Here is a 15,815-nt window from a genome sequence, read left to right as displayed (position 1 = left end):
ACCTAACCCTAACCGTAACGCTAACACTAACCCTAACCCTAACCCTTACCTTAACTTAAATCGCCCCTCTGTCGACTGAAATTGCCCTGTCTCCGCCCTGTTGTCGCCACACTGTTGCTAGTGTGTTGATGACGTCGTGGTTTTAGTGACGTGGTTTAGTCGGGCGTGGTTTTGTCATTCGCCCTTTTATCGGGTCACGTGCAGTGCCATGCCCATCGATCTAGAGCCAGGGTTTCCCAGGAGGTGGCGTCGATATCCAGGGACTTGATAATACCCAGGGACAGTTCATTTAGTGACCGTTCGAGGTTACGACGGCACTGGAAAAAGTGTCTTTCAGTAGGGCCGTTTTTTACACTCACGACCTTTGGAGCAGCCCCGCGATCGCGGGGTGAAAATTCAGATGCTTGGCAACTGGCGTGTATTTATGGATAATAAATACAATAAATGGAGAATCACGTGGTCCCCTTTTGTGACTTCTGACAAGCCAAGTCAAGGGGGGGGGGGAAACCAGATTCACTTAACAACCAGATTCCTAACTTACCAGCTGAGGTGATTCACTTAAAAGCTGTGGCAAGAAAGATCTTAAGATGAGGCCAAACCAGGGTGAAATCTAGCAGATTCTGACAGGTTCTGGAGAGCGGAAATTTTGAATGGGGATTTTGCAGTATCCTTCCCCTGGAGTGGGGAGGGAATGGAGAATTTATAGTATCCTTCCCCTGGAGTGGGGAGGGAATGGGGATTTGGCAGTATCCTTCCCCTGGAGTGGGGAGGGAATGGAAATTTTGCAGTATCCTTCCCCTGGAATGGGGAGGGAATGGGGATTTTGCAGTATCCTTCTCCTGGAGTGGGGAGGGAATGGGGATTTTGCAGTATCCTTCCCCTGGAGTTGGGAGGGAATGGAGATTTTGCAGTATCCTTCCCCTGGAGTGGGGAGGGAATGGGGATTTTGCAGTATCCTTCCCCTGGAGTTGGGAGGGAATGGAGATTTTGCAGTATCCTTCCCCTGGAGTGGGGAGGGAATGGGGATTTTGCAGTATCCTTCTCCTGGAGTGGGGAGGGAATGGAGATTTTGCAGTATCCTTCCCCTGGAGTTGGGAGGGAATGGAGATTTTGCAGTATCCTTGCCCTGGAGTGGGGAGGGAATGGGGATTTTGCAGTATCCTTGCCCTGGAGTGGGGAGGGAATGGGGATTTTGCAGTATCCTTCCTCCAGGAGTGGGGAGGGAATGGGGATATTACAGTATCGTTGCCCTGGAGTCTGGAGGGAATGGGGATTTGGCAGTATCCTTCCCCTGCTACGCCCATCAACCCACACCGGGCCCACAGTACCGGTCGTAAAAACAAATTGAATTTCACCACTGGGCAAAACTCACTCAACAAATGTCTCACTGAACAATGTAAATGTTAGGCTCAGTTGTGGTCGTAAGTGCAGAACCACCTGTGTATATCATCTCTCCAGAAGACTCTGTGGTGGGTGGAAAATGTCCCCTTTGCTTTTTTACATCCTAGAAGTGAAATGGGTGCGGAGAGATGGGGGGGGGGGGGCATGTGTTTTAATGCTTTTTTAAAAAAATCCATTAGTATTCAGCTATTTTTGAGGGGCAACACCTCACTTCACAGCAATTAGCTCTGCCTTCTGCATAAAAGACGATAGCTGCGTTTCCATTTAATGCTGCAAAGGTGTTGATTAGCAACATTTGCATTCGAACCAAGGAAAAAAATAAAACCAGACACAAAAGAAACTCAGCAGCTCTGGAATTTAGAAGAAGGGAAAAAACAGGATCGTAGGCCACAATTCAGCCTTTCTTCTCTAACCAGCTGACCCCAAGAGGACGTTGGAAGAATAAAATCCAGATAATCCCGGGAGCACATTTCTTGATTGGTCTTCAGGTCAGCTATGAGGAGTGGTGGGGCCAGGTATAACAGAATAACAGAGTTGGAAGGGACCTTGAAGGTCTTCTAGTCCAACCCCTTGCTTAGGCAGGAAACCCTCCACCACTTCAGACAAATGGATGTCCAATCTCCTCTTAAAAACTTCCAGTGTTGGAGCATTCACAACATCTGGAGGCAAAATATTCCACTGATTAATTGTTCTCACTGTCAGGAAATTTCTCATCAGTTCTAAGTTGCTTCTCTCCTTGATTAGTTTCCCCCCATTGCTTCTTGTTCTGCCCTCAGGTGCCTTGGAGAATAGTTTGACTCCCTCTTCTTTGTAGCAACCCCTGAGATATTGGAAGACTGATATCATGTCTCCCCTAGTCCTTCTTTTCATTAAACTAGACCTACCCAGTTCCTGCAACCATTCTTCATGTTTTAGTCTCCAGTCTCCTAATCATCTTTGTTGCTCTTCTCTGCACTCTTTCTAGAGTCTCTCCACATCTTTTTTACATCATGGCGACCAAAACTGGACGCAGGATCCCAAGTGGGGATATAGTGCGGCTTATAAAGTGGTATTAACCCTTCACGTGATCTTGATTCTATCCCTCTGTTGATGCAGCCTAGAACTATGTTGGCTTTTTGGGCAGCTGCTGCCCACGGCTGGCTCCTATTTAAATGGTTGTCCACTAGGACTCCAAGACCCCTCTCACAATTACTACTATTGAGCAAGGTACCACCTATACTGTACCTGTGCATTTTGTTTTCCTTGCCTAACTGTAGAACCTTACCTGGGTATCTTACCAGTGATGGTGGATATTTTATTCAACCAATCCCAAATAGGAAGATTTCCCTGGTTAGGTCAATTAACCAGGGGTTCCACCAACCACTAACTTCCCACCCTGACCCAGTTATGCCTCTTGTGCTGAACGGCTCTTTTGAGTCAGCAGCCAATTGAAGGAAAGTGTCGACAGCCTCCTTAATGGCAGTCACAATCGGATAAAATTAAGCCGCCCCCGGGGCTGTGCTTTACTGCAGCTTTGCTAAAAGCGGAGGTGGTTGAAAAGGGGGGGGGGGGGACACAGCATCAGATCTTGCATAATCACCAGAGTTAAAACACAGCAAGAACAATTATGATGCTTGGATCCTGAACCCCTCTCTCATCCCAAAGGGGATTGACTCTGCCCCATACCTCCTAGCAGAAGGGACGTGCTGTGTCCCCATTTCCCCCCCCCTTTAAGAATTCCATCTTGTTGTGGCCCACCGGCGGTCAGCGAAGCTGGCAGCAGAGTCGGACAGTGGGGAGGTTGGAGAGGAACATGGGCCAGTCTTGGGGGTTGAGGAAAACTCAGACGAGGGCTCTGCGTCGGAGGCAGAGAGGGAGCTAGGCAGCAGTGAGGCAGAAGAACAGCTGGAGCCTGTTCCCAGTGTGCGCATGTGCAGAGCTGACAGAAGACAAGAACAACTGAGAAAGCAGGGACAGCTTGAGAGTAAAGACACACTTTGGAGGTGATTGGCCCCTCCTATAGGAAACAAAAGAGGAGCGAATGGGGAGGGGGCTTTTTGCAGGAAACAATTCATTCATTTGGTTATTTCAAGAGTGGAAAGTTCTGTTTGTGGCTATAAGAGACTCTGTGCCAAGTTTTGTCTTGCCCAAGTTTTGCATTTGGAAACTATCGTAGTTATTTGGCAGCTCTCCAAACGAGATAAGGTTCGTGTTGATAAACATTCCTTTGTTTGCTAAGCCTTGCGGACTGGAAAGGAACTGAGAGTCGCTTTTGCCGGGACTCTGCTTCTTGCTTTTTAAGGAAGCCTGGGTCAGGACACATCTGGCGGGGTCTAGGAGAAGAGACTTTCCTGCCGTAACTCCTACCCTCTAGAACAGGGGTCCCCAACCTTGGCAGCTTGAAGCCTGGTGAGACTTGAACTACTGGCAGTCGGCAGAATTATCCTGAAACACTGCATCCTAACCATGCATTACTACAGCTCTTCTTTAGCAGGTTCACACTAAAATTAAAAAGCCAAAATGTTGAATGTGCAAAACTCAGCATTAGATCCCCGGCCTCTCAACTCAAAACTAGAAACGCGCCACATGCCTAAAACTGGGAGTTATAGATGCGATTCGCTGGTCCTAAGATCTCTTACTTGGAAGCAGAGAGCTTTTTAGAATAGAATAGAATAACAGAGTTGGAAGGGACCTTGGAGGTCTTCTAGTTTAACCCGCTGCTTAGGCAGGAAACCCCACTTCAGACAAATGGATATCCAACACCTTCTTAAAAACTTCCAGTGTTGGAGAATTTGCAACTGGAGGCAAGTTATTCCACTGATTCATTGTTCTAACTGTCAGGAAAATTCTCCTTAGTTCTAGGTTGCTTCTCTCTTTGATTAATTCCCACCCATTGCTTTTTGTTCGGCCTTCAGGGGGCTTTGGAGAATAGCTTGATTCCCTCTTCTTTGGGACAGCCCCTGAGATTTTGGGAATACGGCTATTGTGTCTCCCCGAGTCCTTCTTTTATAGCAATAGCAATAGCAGTTAGACTTATATACCGCTTCATAGGGCTTTCAGCCCTCTCTAAGCAGTTTACAGAGTCAGCATATCGCCCCCAACAATCCGGGTCCTCATTTCACCCACCTCGGAAGGATGGAAGGCTGAGTCAACCTTGAGCCGGTGAGATTTGAACCGCTGAACTGCAGATAGAAGTCAGCTGAAGTGGCCTGCAGTAATGCACCCTAACCCTAATTTCCGCTCTCCAGAACCTGTCAGAATCTGCTGGATTTCACCCTGGTTTGGCCTCATCTTAAGACCTTTCTTGCCACAGCTTTTAAGTGAATCACCGCAGCTGGTAAGTTAGGAATCTGGTTGTTATGTGAATCTAGTTTCCCCCCTCTTGACTTGGAGGATGGAAGGCTGAGTCAACCTTGAGCCGGTGAGATTAGAACCACCGAACTGCAGATAACAGTCAGCTGAAGTGGCCTGCAGTACTGCACCCCAACCACTGCGCCACCTCGGCTCTTTTCCCTGCAAGCATCTCCAGCTATTAACCAGAAACAAGATTCTGGAGATTTTTCAATGGATTCCGTTGAAAAAGAAAAAAGGCAAAAAAAAGAGAGAAAGGTTTTGGCTTCAATTTTTTTTTTTGTTTTAATATAAAAATTCACCGAGGTACAAAAATGCTAAAGTGTGACAAATTCTTTCAAAATACTGAGATCAACCTGCCCGTGACACAGCAGTCGTAGAAAACAAAACAAAAAGAACCACGCCCAAATCCGGATTACGAAGCAGCGAAATGGACACACTTCACATCCCAGACCACTCGGGAGGGATGGTCCCTCACCTCCACAGGTGATGAATTACTCTCGATGGACGAGGACAAACAGGCCCAGGAGGAAAAGGACCGTGTACTGGTGGAAAGAGCAAGACAGAAATATTTGGAGTGATTTCCAGAATGGTTTCAAATGGTTTCAAATACAATGCAGGAATTTTAAAGGTAAACGTTCCCCTCGCACATGTGTGCTAGTCGTTCCCGACTCTAGGGGGCAGTGCTCATCTCCGTTTCAAAGCCGAAGAGCCAGCGCTGTCCGAAGACGTCTCCGTGGTCATGTGGCCGGCATGACTAAACACCGAAGGAACACGGAACGCTGTTCCCTTCCCACCAAAGGTGGTTCCTATTTTTCTACTTGCATTTTTGTACGTGCTTTCGAACTGCTAGGTTGGCAGAAGCTGGGACAAGTCACGGGAGCTCACTCCGTTACGCGGAAATAGGGATTCGAACCACCGACTTTTCTGATTGACTAGCTCAACGTCTAAGCCACTGCGCCCCATTAGGAGTTTTACAGTGATTCCAATCCCAATTTAGGCATGAAATCCAAATCATAAAACACCCCAAAATGGCACAGTCTTCAGCCTACGTTTCCCAGGTCTGGCGGATGGTTCACATCCTTCAGTACGCTTCCTTTACATCTTTTACTCAAGATTTCTAGAATAAGCTCTCAGAGGTTGGATTCAGCACACTGCTAATGCCTAACTAATTTGCGAACTTGAATGCATGGTAATGCTAAGATGAAAGGAAAGGAAACCAAGAGAGGATTTGTCAGATAAAGGTGAAGGTTCCCTTCGCACATCTGTGCCAGTTGTTCCCGACTCTAGGGGGCGGTGCTCATCTCTGTTTCAAAGCTGAAGAGCCAGAGCTGTCCGAAGACGTCTCCGTGGTCATGTGGCCGGCATGACTCAACGCCGAAGGCGCACGGAATGCTGCTACCTTCCCATCAAAGGTGGCTCCTATTTTTCTACTTGCATTTTTTATGTGTTTTCAAACTGCTAGGTTGGCAGAAGCTGGGACAAGCAACGGGAGCTCACACCATTACACGGTGCTAGGGATTCGAACCGCTGAGCAGCCGACCTTTCTGATCGACAAGCTCAGCGTCTTAGCCACTGAGCCACTGCGCCCCCTTGTGTTAGAATACACTTTACTAAATCAAGTTGATTTGAAGCTGCATTTTTGGTAACCAGTTAAGCTTAGTGCATGTTATATCGGATTTCCATTTTATTTTGGAGTGATGGTTTAACTTTTTTTTATGACTCAGTGTCTTGGACGACTTGAGAAGATTGAGTCAATAACACAACAAGGCAAGCTTATTGTGTGTAGGCAATCCTAATATTGGATACCCAACTGAATTATGAATACCCAATTGAATATTGTCAGTTTATCCATCCATTGATGATGAAGAGGATGGACCCGACGCAGTGGGTTGCTTCAACACAGCAAAAGGAACCTACCTTAAATTTAGGGTAATCGTTCATTAGGATGGTTACTATTCCAATGTATGGCACAAACCTGAAACAGAAAGAACAAGCCATCCACTTTAGAAGCTATACTGGCTGAAATAATAAAAGTCTTTGGAGATTCTCCGTCATCCAGGTCAGGGTTGTCCCAAAGATGGTTTTTTCAGGAGGCAACTGGACTTTTCTTCTCATCCAAGAAGTTTCTTCGCCTCCGACTGAATGGTATATACATATATATACCTATATGTATTATGTCACAACCCCTGGTATGCCCAAATATGGGAGGGAGCATACTGCTTCCCTTTTCTGTCTATCGGCTCACTCTGGGAGCCATCCAGGCAGAAAGCCATTTTTTTATGTTGCCTTGTTACATTTGTGTTGTTGTTATTTATCAGCACAATTTCAATATCTATCTATATATATCTATCTATATATATGTATGTATGTACGTATGTATGTATATGTATATCTATATATCTATATATATGTGTGTGTGTGTATGTGTATGTATGTGTGTTTGTGTGTGTATGTGTATGTATATGTGTATGTATATGTGTATATGTATGTATGTGTATGTGTGTGTGTGTGTGTGTGTATATATATATATATACACATACATACATACATACATACATACATACATACATACATACACACACATACACACATACATACATTAGATTTTTTACAGGTTCAAATCCCAGTAAGGGTATGGCTAGCTGATGAGAGCTAAATAGCTTGAAATAGATCTATACTAGTCTCCCTTTATTTATTTATCAGCACAAATAAAAAAACACAAACATACATACATATATATACATATATATACACACACACACACACACACACACACACACACACACACACACACACACACATATATATATATATATATATATATATATATATATATATATATATATATATATATAAAGGATTTATATTCCTTGCAGACAGCTGGTCATTTGCATCCTTTTAGAGAGTCGTTGAGACCACTTGGAGGTTTGTCTGTGTCACCCCGAGGAAATCCTTCCATTCCCCCCCCCCCCCCCCAAATCCAGCCAGAGTTGACAAACCTTCTTGGATGAGAAGCGAAACTTACAGATTGTACAGTTACAGAGACTAATTTGATTCTGAATTTAACAACGGCAGCAAGACTGTTGGTGGCGCAGTACCGGAAGAAAGAATTGCCTACTATTCAAGAGTGGACGTTAAAAGTAACAAACTTAGCAGAGATGGCTAAAATATCAGCATATCTCAAGGACCATTCAGATGAGAAATACAAGTTGGAATGGAGAAGATGGATTGATTATATTCAAAATAAATATGGGACTAAGAAATTTCAGTTAGCTTATGAATGAACAAGGAATGTTAAAATTTATTTAAAAGTTAGCTTTACATAAGGGGAGTTAAAGTACAAGTGAAGGTACGAGGCTAAAAAGTTAGTTAATTTTAGTGTATGATTGTTAAATGTTTATACCCTTTATTTGCTCTAGGAAGTTTTTGGGGGGGAAGGGATGTGGGATTGGGGAGGAGCGGGGGGAAGGGGAAAGGTATACAATTGTAAAACTTATTAAAACTTTTTAATAAAAAAAAAGTTTTTCAAAAGTTGCCTTAAAAAAAAAAAGACGCCTTTGGGAAAACAGGAAGGTGGTAACCAACTGCGGGGACAGGGCTGAACTCTTGTGAGGGAGAGCTTATGCCAGGAAGGAATGCCCATTTTACGATGCCCCCGCCAGCTGGCTGGCACCCTGACTCACCCCCTTGCTCTCCCAACCACATCTTTCTTCTCCAACCAATGTTGTCCTTGTTTGTACAAGCCTCGATCGTCGACTGCGTTATTGTCGCCTTTGGTCAAAAACTTGATGTCGCCGTTTTGTCTGCCAGAGGGAGGAAGAGCACAATTAATGAGGGGGCAAAACAGAATTGCAACCACGTCATGTGGAGGAACAGAGATGCCAAGTGAATGCGTTGCCTTACATCAGTGGGCAGGCTGAAGCTTTTAATCCTGGAGTCCTACGGGATTGGGCGGCATATAAGTTTATTAAATAATAATAAATAATAAAAACTGGCTTCTTCCTCCGAGTATCGTTTGGGGGGCGGGGGTTACAAGAGTGTGGGTGCCTAACCTCTTGGGCACTATTTTAGGCTCCTGGGCCCAGAGACCTACCCTCAAAAGAAGCTATAGAGCACTGCACACCAAAACAACTAGACACAAGAACAGTTTTTTTCCCCCCCGAATGCCATCACTCTGCTAAACAAATAATTCCCTCAACACTGTCAAACTATTTACTAAGCCTGCACTACTATTACTATTAGTCGTCTCATCGTTCCTATCACCCATCTCCTCCTGCTTATGACTGCAGGACTGTAACCTTCTTGCTTGTATCCTTACGATTTATATTGATTGTTTTCTAGTATGATTTGATTGCTTATTGGTACCCTGTGACTATCATTAAGTGTTGCACCTTATGATTCATGACGAATGTATCTTTTATATAAACTGGGAGCATGTGCACCAAAGACACATTCCTTGTGTCTCCAATCACACTTGGCCAATAAAGAATTCTTTCTTTCTTATCTTCTTTCTATCTATCTATCTATCTATCTATCTATCTATCTATCTATCTATCTATCTATCTATCATCTATCTATCTATCATCTATCTATCTATGAATGATTGTAAACATTTGGCAAATCTGGTCTAAGTTTAGCACCTGTTCCCTTCCTCAAATACCATCATTCATGCCAGTTTTCCCCACATTATTTCCAAACTGCATTAACTGCGTTCAGATGTAACCTTCCTTAATCTTCCCCTCTCATCCACCAAGGATGATGGAAGGATCCTTGTTTAACCGAATCGGACTCTGTAGCAGACTCTGGTCTGTACTGCCCCCCCCTAACAAGGTTCCACAGGTGGACAAATTGTGCTTTGTTTACAAATCTTGTCTGGAGGGGCCCATTTAAACCACATTTTGCTGGTTCAGGCAAAACACAGCTTCCTCCGTGCAAAGCACGATCAGAAGTATGAATAGCAAGAGAGAAGAAATGGATGAGGATAGAACCCGTCTCCAATCCTTCATGCCAGGAGTGGCAACCTTAAAGACTCAAAGAGCCACAAAGGTCCTAACCAGAAGCCCCCCATTCAATTCTGGAGCAAACCAGAAATCTGTTTCCCCCATCATAGAGTCTCCTCCTAGCGCAGCATCCTTTTTCCTCTGCTGACCGGAAGTCTGGTTCCCCCACCCTAGAGTCTCCTCCTAGTGCAGCATCCTTTTTCCTCTCTTGACCGGAAGTCTGGTGGTCCCCCCCCCCCCCCCTAGAGTGTCCTCCTAGCGTGGCGTCCTTTTTCTTCTACCTATCAATTGTGGAACTGACCGGAAAACCTGCCCCTTGCCATAGAGTATCCTCCTGGCGCTCTGAGCTTTCCCCCCCATCTCAACCGGAAGCTTTTCTCAAAATTGTGGCGCCAACCGGCGACAGGGAGCCACAGCAGAGGGATGAAAGATCCACATGCGGCTCCGGAGCTGTGGGTTGCTAACCCCTGCTCCACGCCATCGCAAAGACTGGAATAGGGACAGCGCTTGTGAAAGGACACAGTGAAAATGGACACAGCAATAGACGCCCGCGACTATCAACAGCCAGAGGCCGCAACGTACTTTTCATGGATTTTCAGGACCCGGTGCACGATTGGGATTTCCCTTCCTTCTATCCTAAAGACCACGATCTCCCCCACTCTGATTGGCTCTTCAATGCGGTTGGTCAAGAACAGGAGATCTCCTCTGTGAAAGGCCGGCTCCATGCTCCCGCTGGAAGATGAAAGCATCAAGAGCAGTAGAGAGGGGAAAGGAGAGAGATTATGACGTACAACATTATGCATTTAAAAGAGACTATAAATGTATGATTAAGAGAATATTGGTTATAATCAGGGTGTATAAAACTATATATATACTCAAAAAGGACTGGATACATCCAGTACAGTGCCTATGCAGAGCCAAGGTGGCGCAGTGGTTAAATGCAGCACTGCAGGCTACTTCAGCTGACTGCAGTTCTGCAGTTCGGCTGTTCAAATCTCACCGGCTTAGGGTTGACTCAGCCTTCCATCCTTCCGAGGTGGGTAAAATGAGGACCCGGATTGTTGGGGGCGATATGCTGACTCTGTAAACCGCTTAGAGAGGGCTGAAAGCCCTATGAAGCAGTACATAAGTCTATCTGCTATTGCTATCCTAACTCTCCTCCCCAGGCACAGCTAATATGCTCAGGTATTGGAACAGCAAAGAATATCCTTGAGGTTGAGCAGATATGTTCTAGTTACTCTCTCTGAATTTGCTTGCTTCCCTGCACCCAGGAAGCAATACTAATTTATCCTTGGTGAAATAATTAATAATTCAAATCTCACCGGCTTAGGGTTGACTCAGCCTTCCAGCCTTCCATCCTTCCGAGGTGGGTAAAATGAGGACCCGGATTGTTGTTGGGGGCGATATGCTGACTCTGTAAACCGCTTAGAGAGGGTTGAAAGCCCTATGAAGCGGTATATAAGTCCAACTGCTATTGCTATTGCTATGCAAAACTGGAAATGTGATGTATTATGAAGAAAAATGTACAATAATGCTTAAGGCATCTACTTTAAACTTCCGATTTCCCTTTCCAATGCACCAAATTTATCGGCCCCCTGCCTTAAAGAGCAGCTTTCCCCTATTTCAGCCGTGTTGAACCCTTACCAGGAGTCATAATGGGAGTTTCCCCCTCCCTCCAAGAAATGGGAATCCCAAGTCTCAAAAAATTGGGACCACAGAGTGCTTTAGGGGGACCTCTTGCATGGAGACGCTGAGAGATTTAAAAGTGCAGATAGCAATAGCAGTTATAGCAAGACCTCCAAGGGACTTTGGAGGTCTTCTAGTCCAGCCCCTTGCTGAAGCAGGAGACCCTATACCATTTCAGACAAGTGGCTGCCCAATCTTTTCTTGAAAATCTCCAGTGATGGAGAAGGAAGGAAGGAAGGATAACTGAGTTGGAAGGGACCTTGGAGGTCTTCTAATGCAGCCCCATGCTCAAGCAGGAGACCCTATACCATTTCAGACAAGTGGCTGCCCAATCTTTTCTTGAAAGTCTCCAGTGATGGAGAAGGAAGGAAGGAAGGAAGGAAGGAAGGAAGAATAACTGAGTTGGAAAGGACCTTGGAGGTCTTCTAGTCCAACCCCTTGCTGAAGCAGCAGACCCTATACCATTTCAGCTAAGTGGCTGCCCAATCTTTTCTTGAAAATCTCCAGTGATGGAGAAGGAATAGCAATAGCAATAGCAGTTAGACGTATATACCGCTTTATAGGGCTTTCAGCCCTCTCTAAGCAGTTTACAGTCAGCATATTGCCCCCAACAATCCGGGTCCTCATTTTACCCACCTTGGAAGGATGGAAGGCTGAGTCAACCCTGATCCGATGAGATTTGAACAGCCGAACTGCCGAACTGCAGTCAGCTGAAGTAGCCTACAGTGCTGCATTTAACCACTGCGCCACCTCGGCTCTATGGACTGTAGGAGTTGGGAGACACACTAGTAAGTTACCCCGTGGGTCCATTTACTAGGGGAGTTAAGACGAGAAGGCTGCCTTCTGGTTTTCCGGCACAGATGAGTGTAGCCCACTCGGTAACCGTAGGTGCCAAGTTGTAGCACACGCATGGTGTCTTGCTGCCTTCCTCGCCAGCTGCCTTCCCTAACAGATGGAAGAGTTTCGCTTGCTCATTTTGTACCCGGCAACAGCTCCTGTGCGTTTTAAAGAAACGCTTTCTTTGCTATTCTTCCCCATCTGTTTTCTCTCTGATATCATGTCAACTCAGTTGCAGGGTAAAGGAGGACCTTATCTTTTCGTTTCGGTTAAAAAAAAAGGGGGGGGGTAGAGGGGGGAGTGTGGAGCTTTGCGCTGAATTCACATAGGTTTTTTTTTTAGAGGATATAAAGTGGAAGGTATTTGTATCGCTGTCCGTAGAAGGGAAGCAGATGCTTCAAAGGCAGCTGTCTACAGATGTTCTGGCTCAGAATTGCGTGGAAAACAATCAACTTTGCATCGATTATTCAAACTATAACACAGGTAGTCCCCGACTTACAATCTTTCCACCCCCCAAAGTTTTTTTTAATTTTTTTTAAGCGGTTTACAGATTTTTAGCAAATTGAGTCAGCAAATTGCCCCCACAGTCTGGGTCCTCATTTCACCTCGGTTCGCCCACATAACACCTATCCTCCGCGAGCTGCGCTGGCTACCTGTTGATCTCCGTGTGCGCTTCAAGGTGCTTCTTACCACCCACAAAGCCCTTCATGGTAGTGGATCTGGGTACTTGAGAGACCGCCTTCTGCCAATTACCTCCTCGAGACCCATTAGATCTCATAGATTAGGCCTCCTCCGAGTGCCATCTGCCAGCCAGTGCCGGCTGGCCACTACGCGGAGGAGAGCCTTTTCAGTAGCAGCTCCGACCCTTTGGAACGATCTCCCCCGTGGAGATTCGTACCCTCACCAACCTTCAGACCTTCCGCGCAGCCCTCAAGAGCTGGCTATCCCGTCAGGCCTGGGGGTAAAGATTATAATTCGCCCCCACCCGAATGCTGAATGAATGTTGTTTATTCTTTTAATTACATGTTATGTTATATGTCATTGTATGTATTCCCTCCCATATAAGTTGTTAGCCGCCCTGAGTCCCCTCAGGGAAAAGGGCGGCCTATAAATAAACTTATTCTATTCTAATCTCACCCACCGTAGGATGGGCTGAACCCGAGATGACCAGAAATCTTTTTTTTTTTTACCTCAGGACAACGACGATGGGACTCTCGCTGCCCGTCGCCACCATCAACCCCTTCCAGATCATCAGCGCAGAGGAAACGATCATCCCAAAGTTCAGAACCTGGTAGTACAGCTGCGAAAGGGGTGAGGGGGAGAAGGATTATGATGGGCATTCAAGTCAGGTCTTTGCAAAACATAAAAGATCCCCCATGAAACATAGGAAGAACGGTTGCTGGAATTGGGTATGCCTAGTTTAATGAAAAGAAGGACCAGGGGAGACATGATAGCAGTCTTCCAATATCTCAGGGGCTGCCCCAAAGAAGAGGGAGTCAAGCTATTCTCCAAGGCACCTGAGGGAAGGACAAGAAGCAATGGGTGAAACTCATCAAGGAGAGAAGCAACCTAGAACTAAGGAGAAATGTCCTGAAAGTTAAAACAATTAATCAGTGGAACAACTTGCTCCAGAAGTTGTGAATGCTCCAACACTGGAAGTCTTTAAAAAGATGTTGGATAGCCATTTGTTAGCGTTGGGTTTCCTGCCTAAGCAGGGGGTTGGACTAGAAGACCTCCAAGGTCCCTTCCAACTCTGTTATTCTATTTTATTTCTAATGGCGCTCTTCTTTTGAGTGTATTTTGAAAGGCAATGCCCCCCCCCCTTTCCAAATGGGAAGCCATCATTTAGAAGTCTTGCTACAGTCCAAAGTACCTATTAGGGACTTTATTTTAGTAGATTTCTTAAGTATAGCTAGAAACCAGGTGAGTTCTAGTCCCACGTAGGCATGAAAGTCGGCTGGGCGACTTTGAGCCAGCCCTCTCTCTCAGCCCAACCCACCTCACATGGTTGTTGTTTTTAATGAGGAAAAGAGATGGCCCAAGCATTAGAAAAGTATGCTCACCACCTTGAATCAGACATGTGGGGTTAAAGAAAAGGTAAATATTTGGTTTCTGCTATTTGTCTCCTTCCCATCCAGGATCACCAGTGTGCCTGTTCTTTCTGCTGCGCGAGTCAAGCTCCTTGGTAGGACTCACAGATAAATTAACCGTAATATATTGTTCCTTTTTTATATATAACTCAAGGGGAGGAACGTACTGAATGGCTGTGCTTTACTGTCAAATTGCAAGACGGGAAGCAACAGATGGAAACTAATCAAAAAGAGAAGCAACCTAGGGGAGGCTGGGATCCGTAGTCCAGCCCTCCCGGAAGGAGGCTGGGAAGGATGGGATCTTGTAGTCCAGCCCTCCTGGAAGGAGGCTGGGAAGGATGGGATCTGTAGTCCAGACTTCTTGGAAGGAGGCTGGGATCTGTAGGCCAGCCCTTCTGCAAGGCAGCTGGGGAGGCTGGGATCTGTAGTCTAGCCCTCCCGGAAGGAGGCTGGGAAGGATGGGATCTTGTAGTCCAGCCCTCTTGGAAGGAGGCTGGGATCTGTAGTCCAGCCCTTCTGAAAGGCGGCTGGGGAGGATGGGATCTTGTAGTCCAGCCCTCCTGGAAGGAGGCTGGGATCTGTAGGCCAGCCCTTCTGCAAGGCAGCTGGGGAGGCTGGGATCTGTAGTCTAGCCCTCCCGGAAGGAGGCTGGGAAGGATGGGATCTTGTAGTCCAGCCCTCCTGGAAGGAGGCTGGGATCTGTAGTTCAGCCCTCCTGGAAGGAGGCTGGGGAGGGTAGGATCTGTAGTCCAGCCTTCTTGGAAGGAGGCTGGGATCTGTAGTCCAGCCCTTCTGAAAGGCGGCTGGGGAGGATGGGATCTGTAGCCTAGCCCTCCTGGAGGGAGGCTGGGCTGTTCTTGCAGCAGAAGGGGAGGGGGAGAAGTCCCACCTGGTCACGTGACGTACCCAGCATGCACCCCGGTTTTACACACTCAACGGGCGGGGGCGGGTCCAGCAGCCCCTTCCCGCGTGGGGACCGCTCACGGCACTCCCGCAGCCGCCCCCGCAGCGGAGAGCCAGTTTTCTTCGCCGACCGCCGCGCCCTTTCCCCCTCCTCCCGGCGCCCCCGCGGACCTGCCGCTTATTCATCCGCCGAACATCGTCCAGAAAGTCCAGCGACAGCATCCCGGCGGTCGAGGTGGCTGCAGCCGGGAGACCCGACCGTCTCACACTTCCGCTTCCGGCCGCCGACACTAATATCCGGCCAAAGCTGCCGGGCGTGTGGGGGGAGAGAGGGAACTTAGATCTCGAGGCCCGCCTAGACCGGCCCGAACGAGTTGCCTTGAGGCCGGTGGGGGTATACGTCACTTCCGGTTCTGCACGAGGAGTAGAGCGTGAGCGGGGGAGGAAAGAGCGGCTTTTTTTTTGCCGAGGAGGGCTTGATGCGAAGTCCTCCCGGGTATTTTTGTTTTTTTGTTTTGCCTTTTATCTGAAAATCGGATTTCAGATGAAAAGCGGGGAGGGGGGG

The 15,815-nt window shown here is 46.8% G+C and overlaps 1 protein-coding gene across 1 annotated transcript; it reads right to left on the bottom strand.

The window, feature by feature from the left end:
• Positions 1–4,997: 4,997 nt before the first annotated feature.
• Positions 4,998–15,603, bottom strand: SEC11A (SEC11 homolog A, signal peptidase complex subunit). The gene is made up of 6 exons (XM_032232615.1): positions 15,422–15,603; positions 13,448–13,557; positions 10,317–10,466; positions 8,418–8,537; positions 6,652–6,709; positions 4,998–5,276 (listed from the first exon to the last, which is right to left on the bottom strand). Exons 1-6 carry the CDS (start codon positions 15,470–15,472, stop codon positions 5,226–5,228), a joined length of 540 nt encoding a protein of 179 aa, XP_032088506.1. The 5' UTR covers positions 15,473–15,603; the 3' UTR covers positions 4,998–5,225.
• Positions 15,604–15,815: the final 212 nt, after the last annotated feature.

This window comes from Thamnophis elegans, chromosome 16 (assembly GCF_009769535.1).
Source record: "Thamnophis elegans isolate rThaEle1 chromosome 16, rThaEle1.pri, whole genome shotgun sequence".
Lineage (NCBI taxonomy): Eukaryota > Metazoa > Chordata > Lepidosauria > Squamata > Colubridae > Thamnophis > Thamnophis elegans.
The sequence above is the reverse complement of the archived record's forward strand: the minus strand, read 5'-3'. Positions and strand labels throughout refer to the sequence as shown.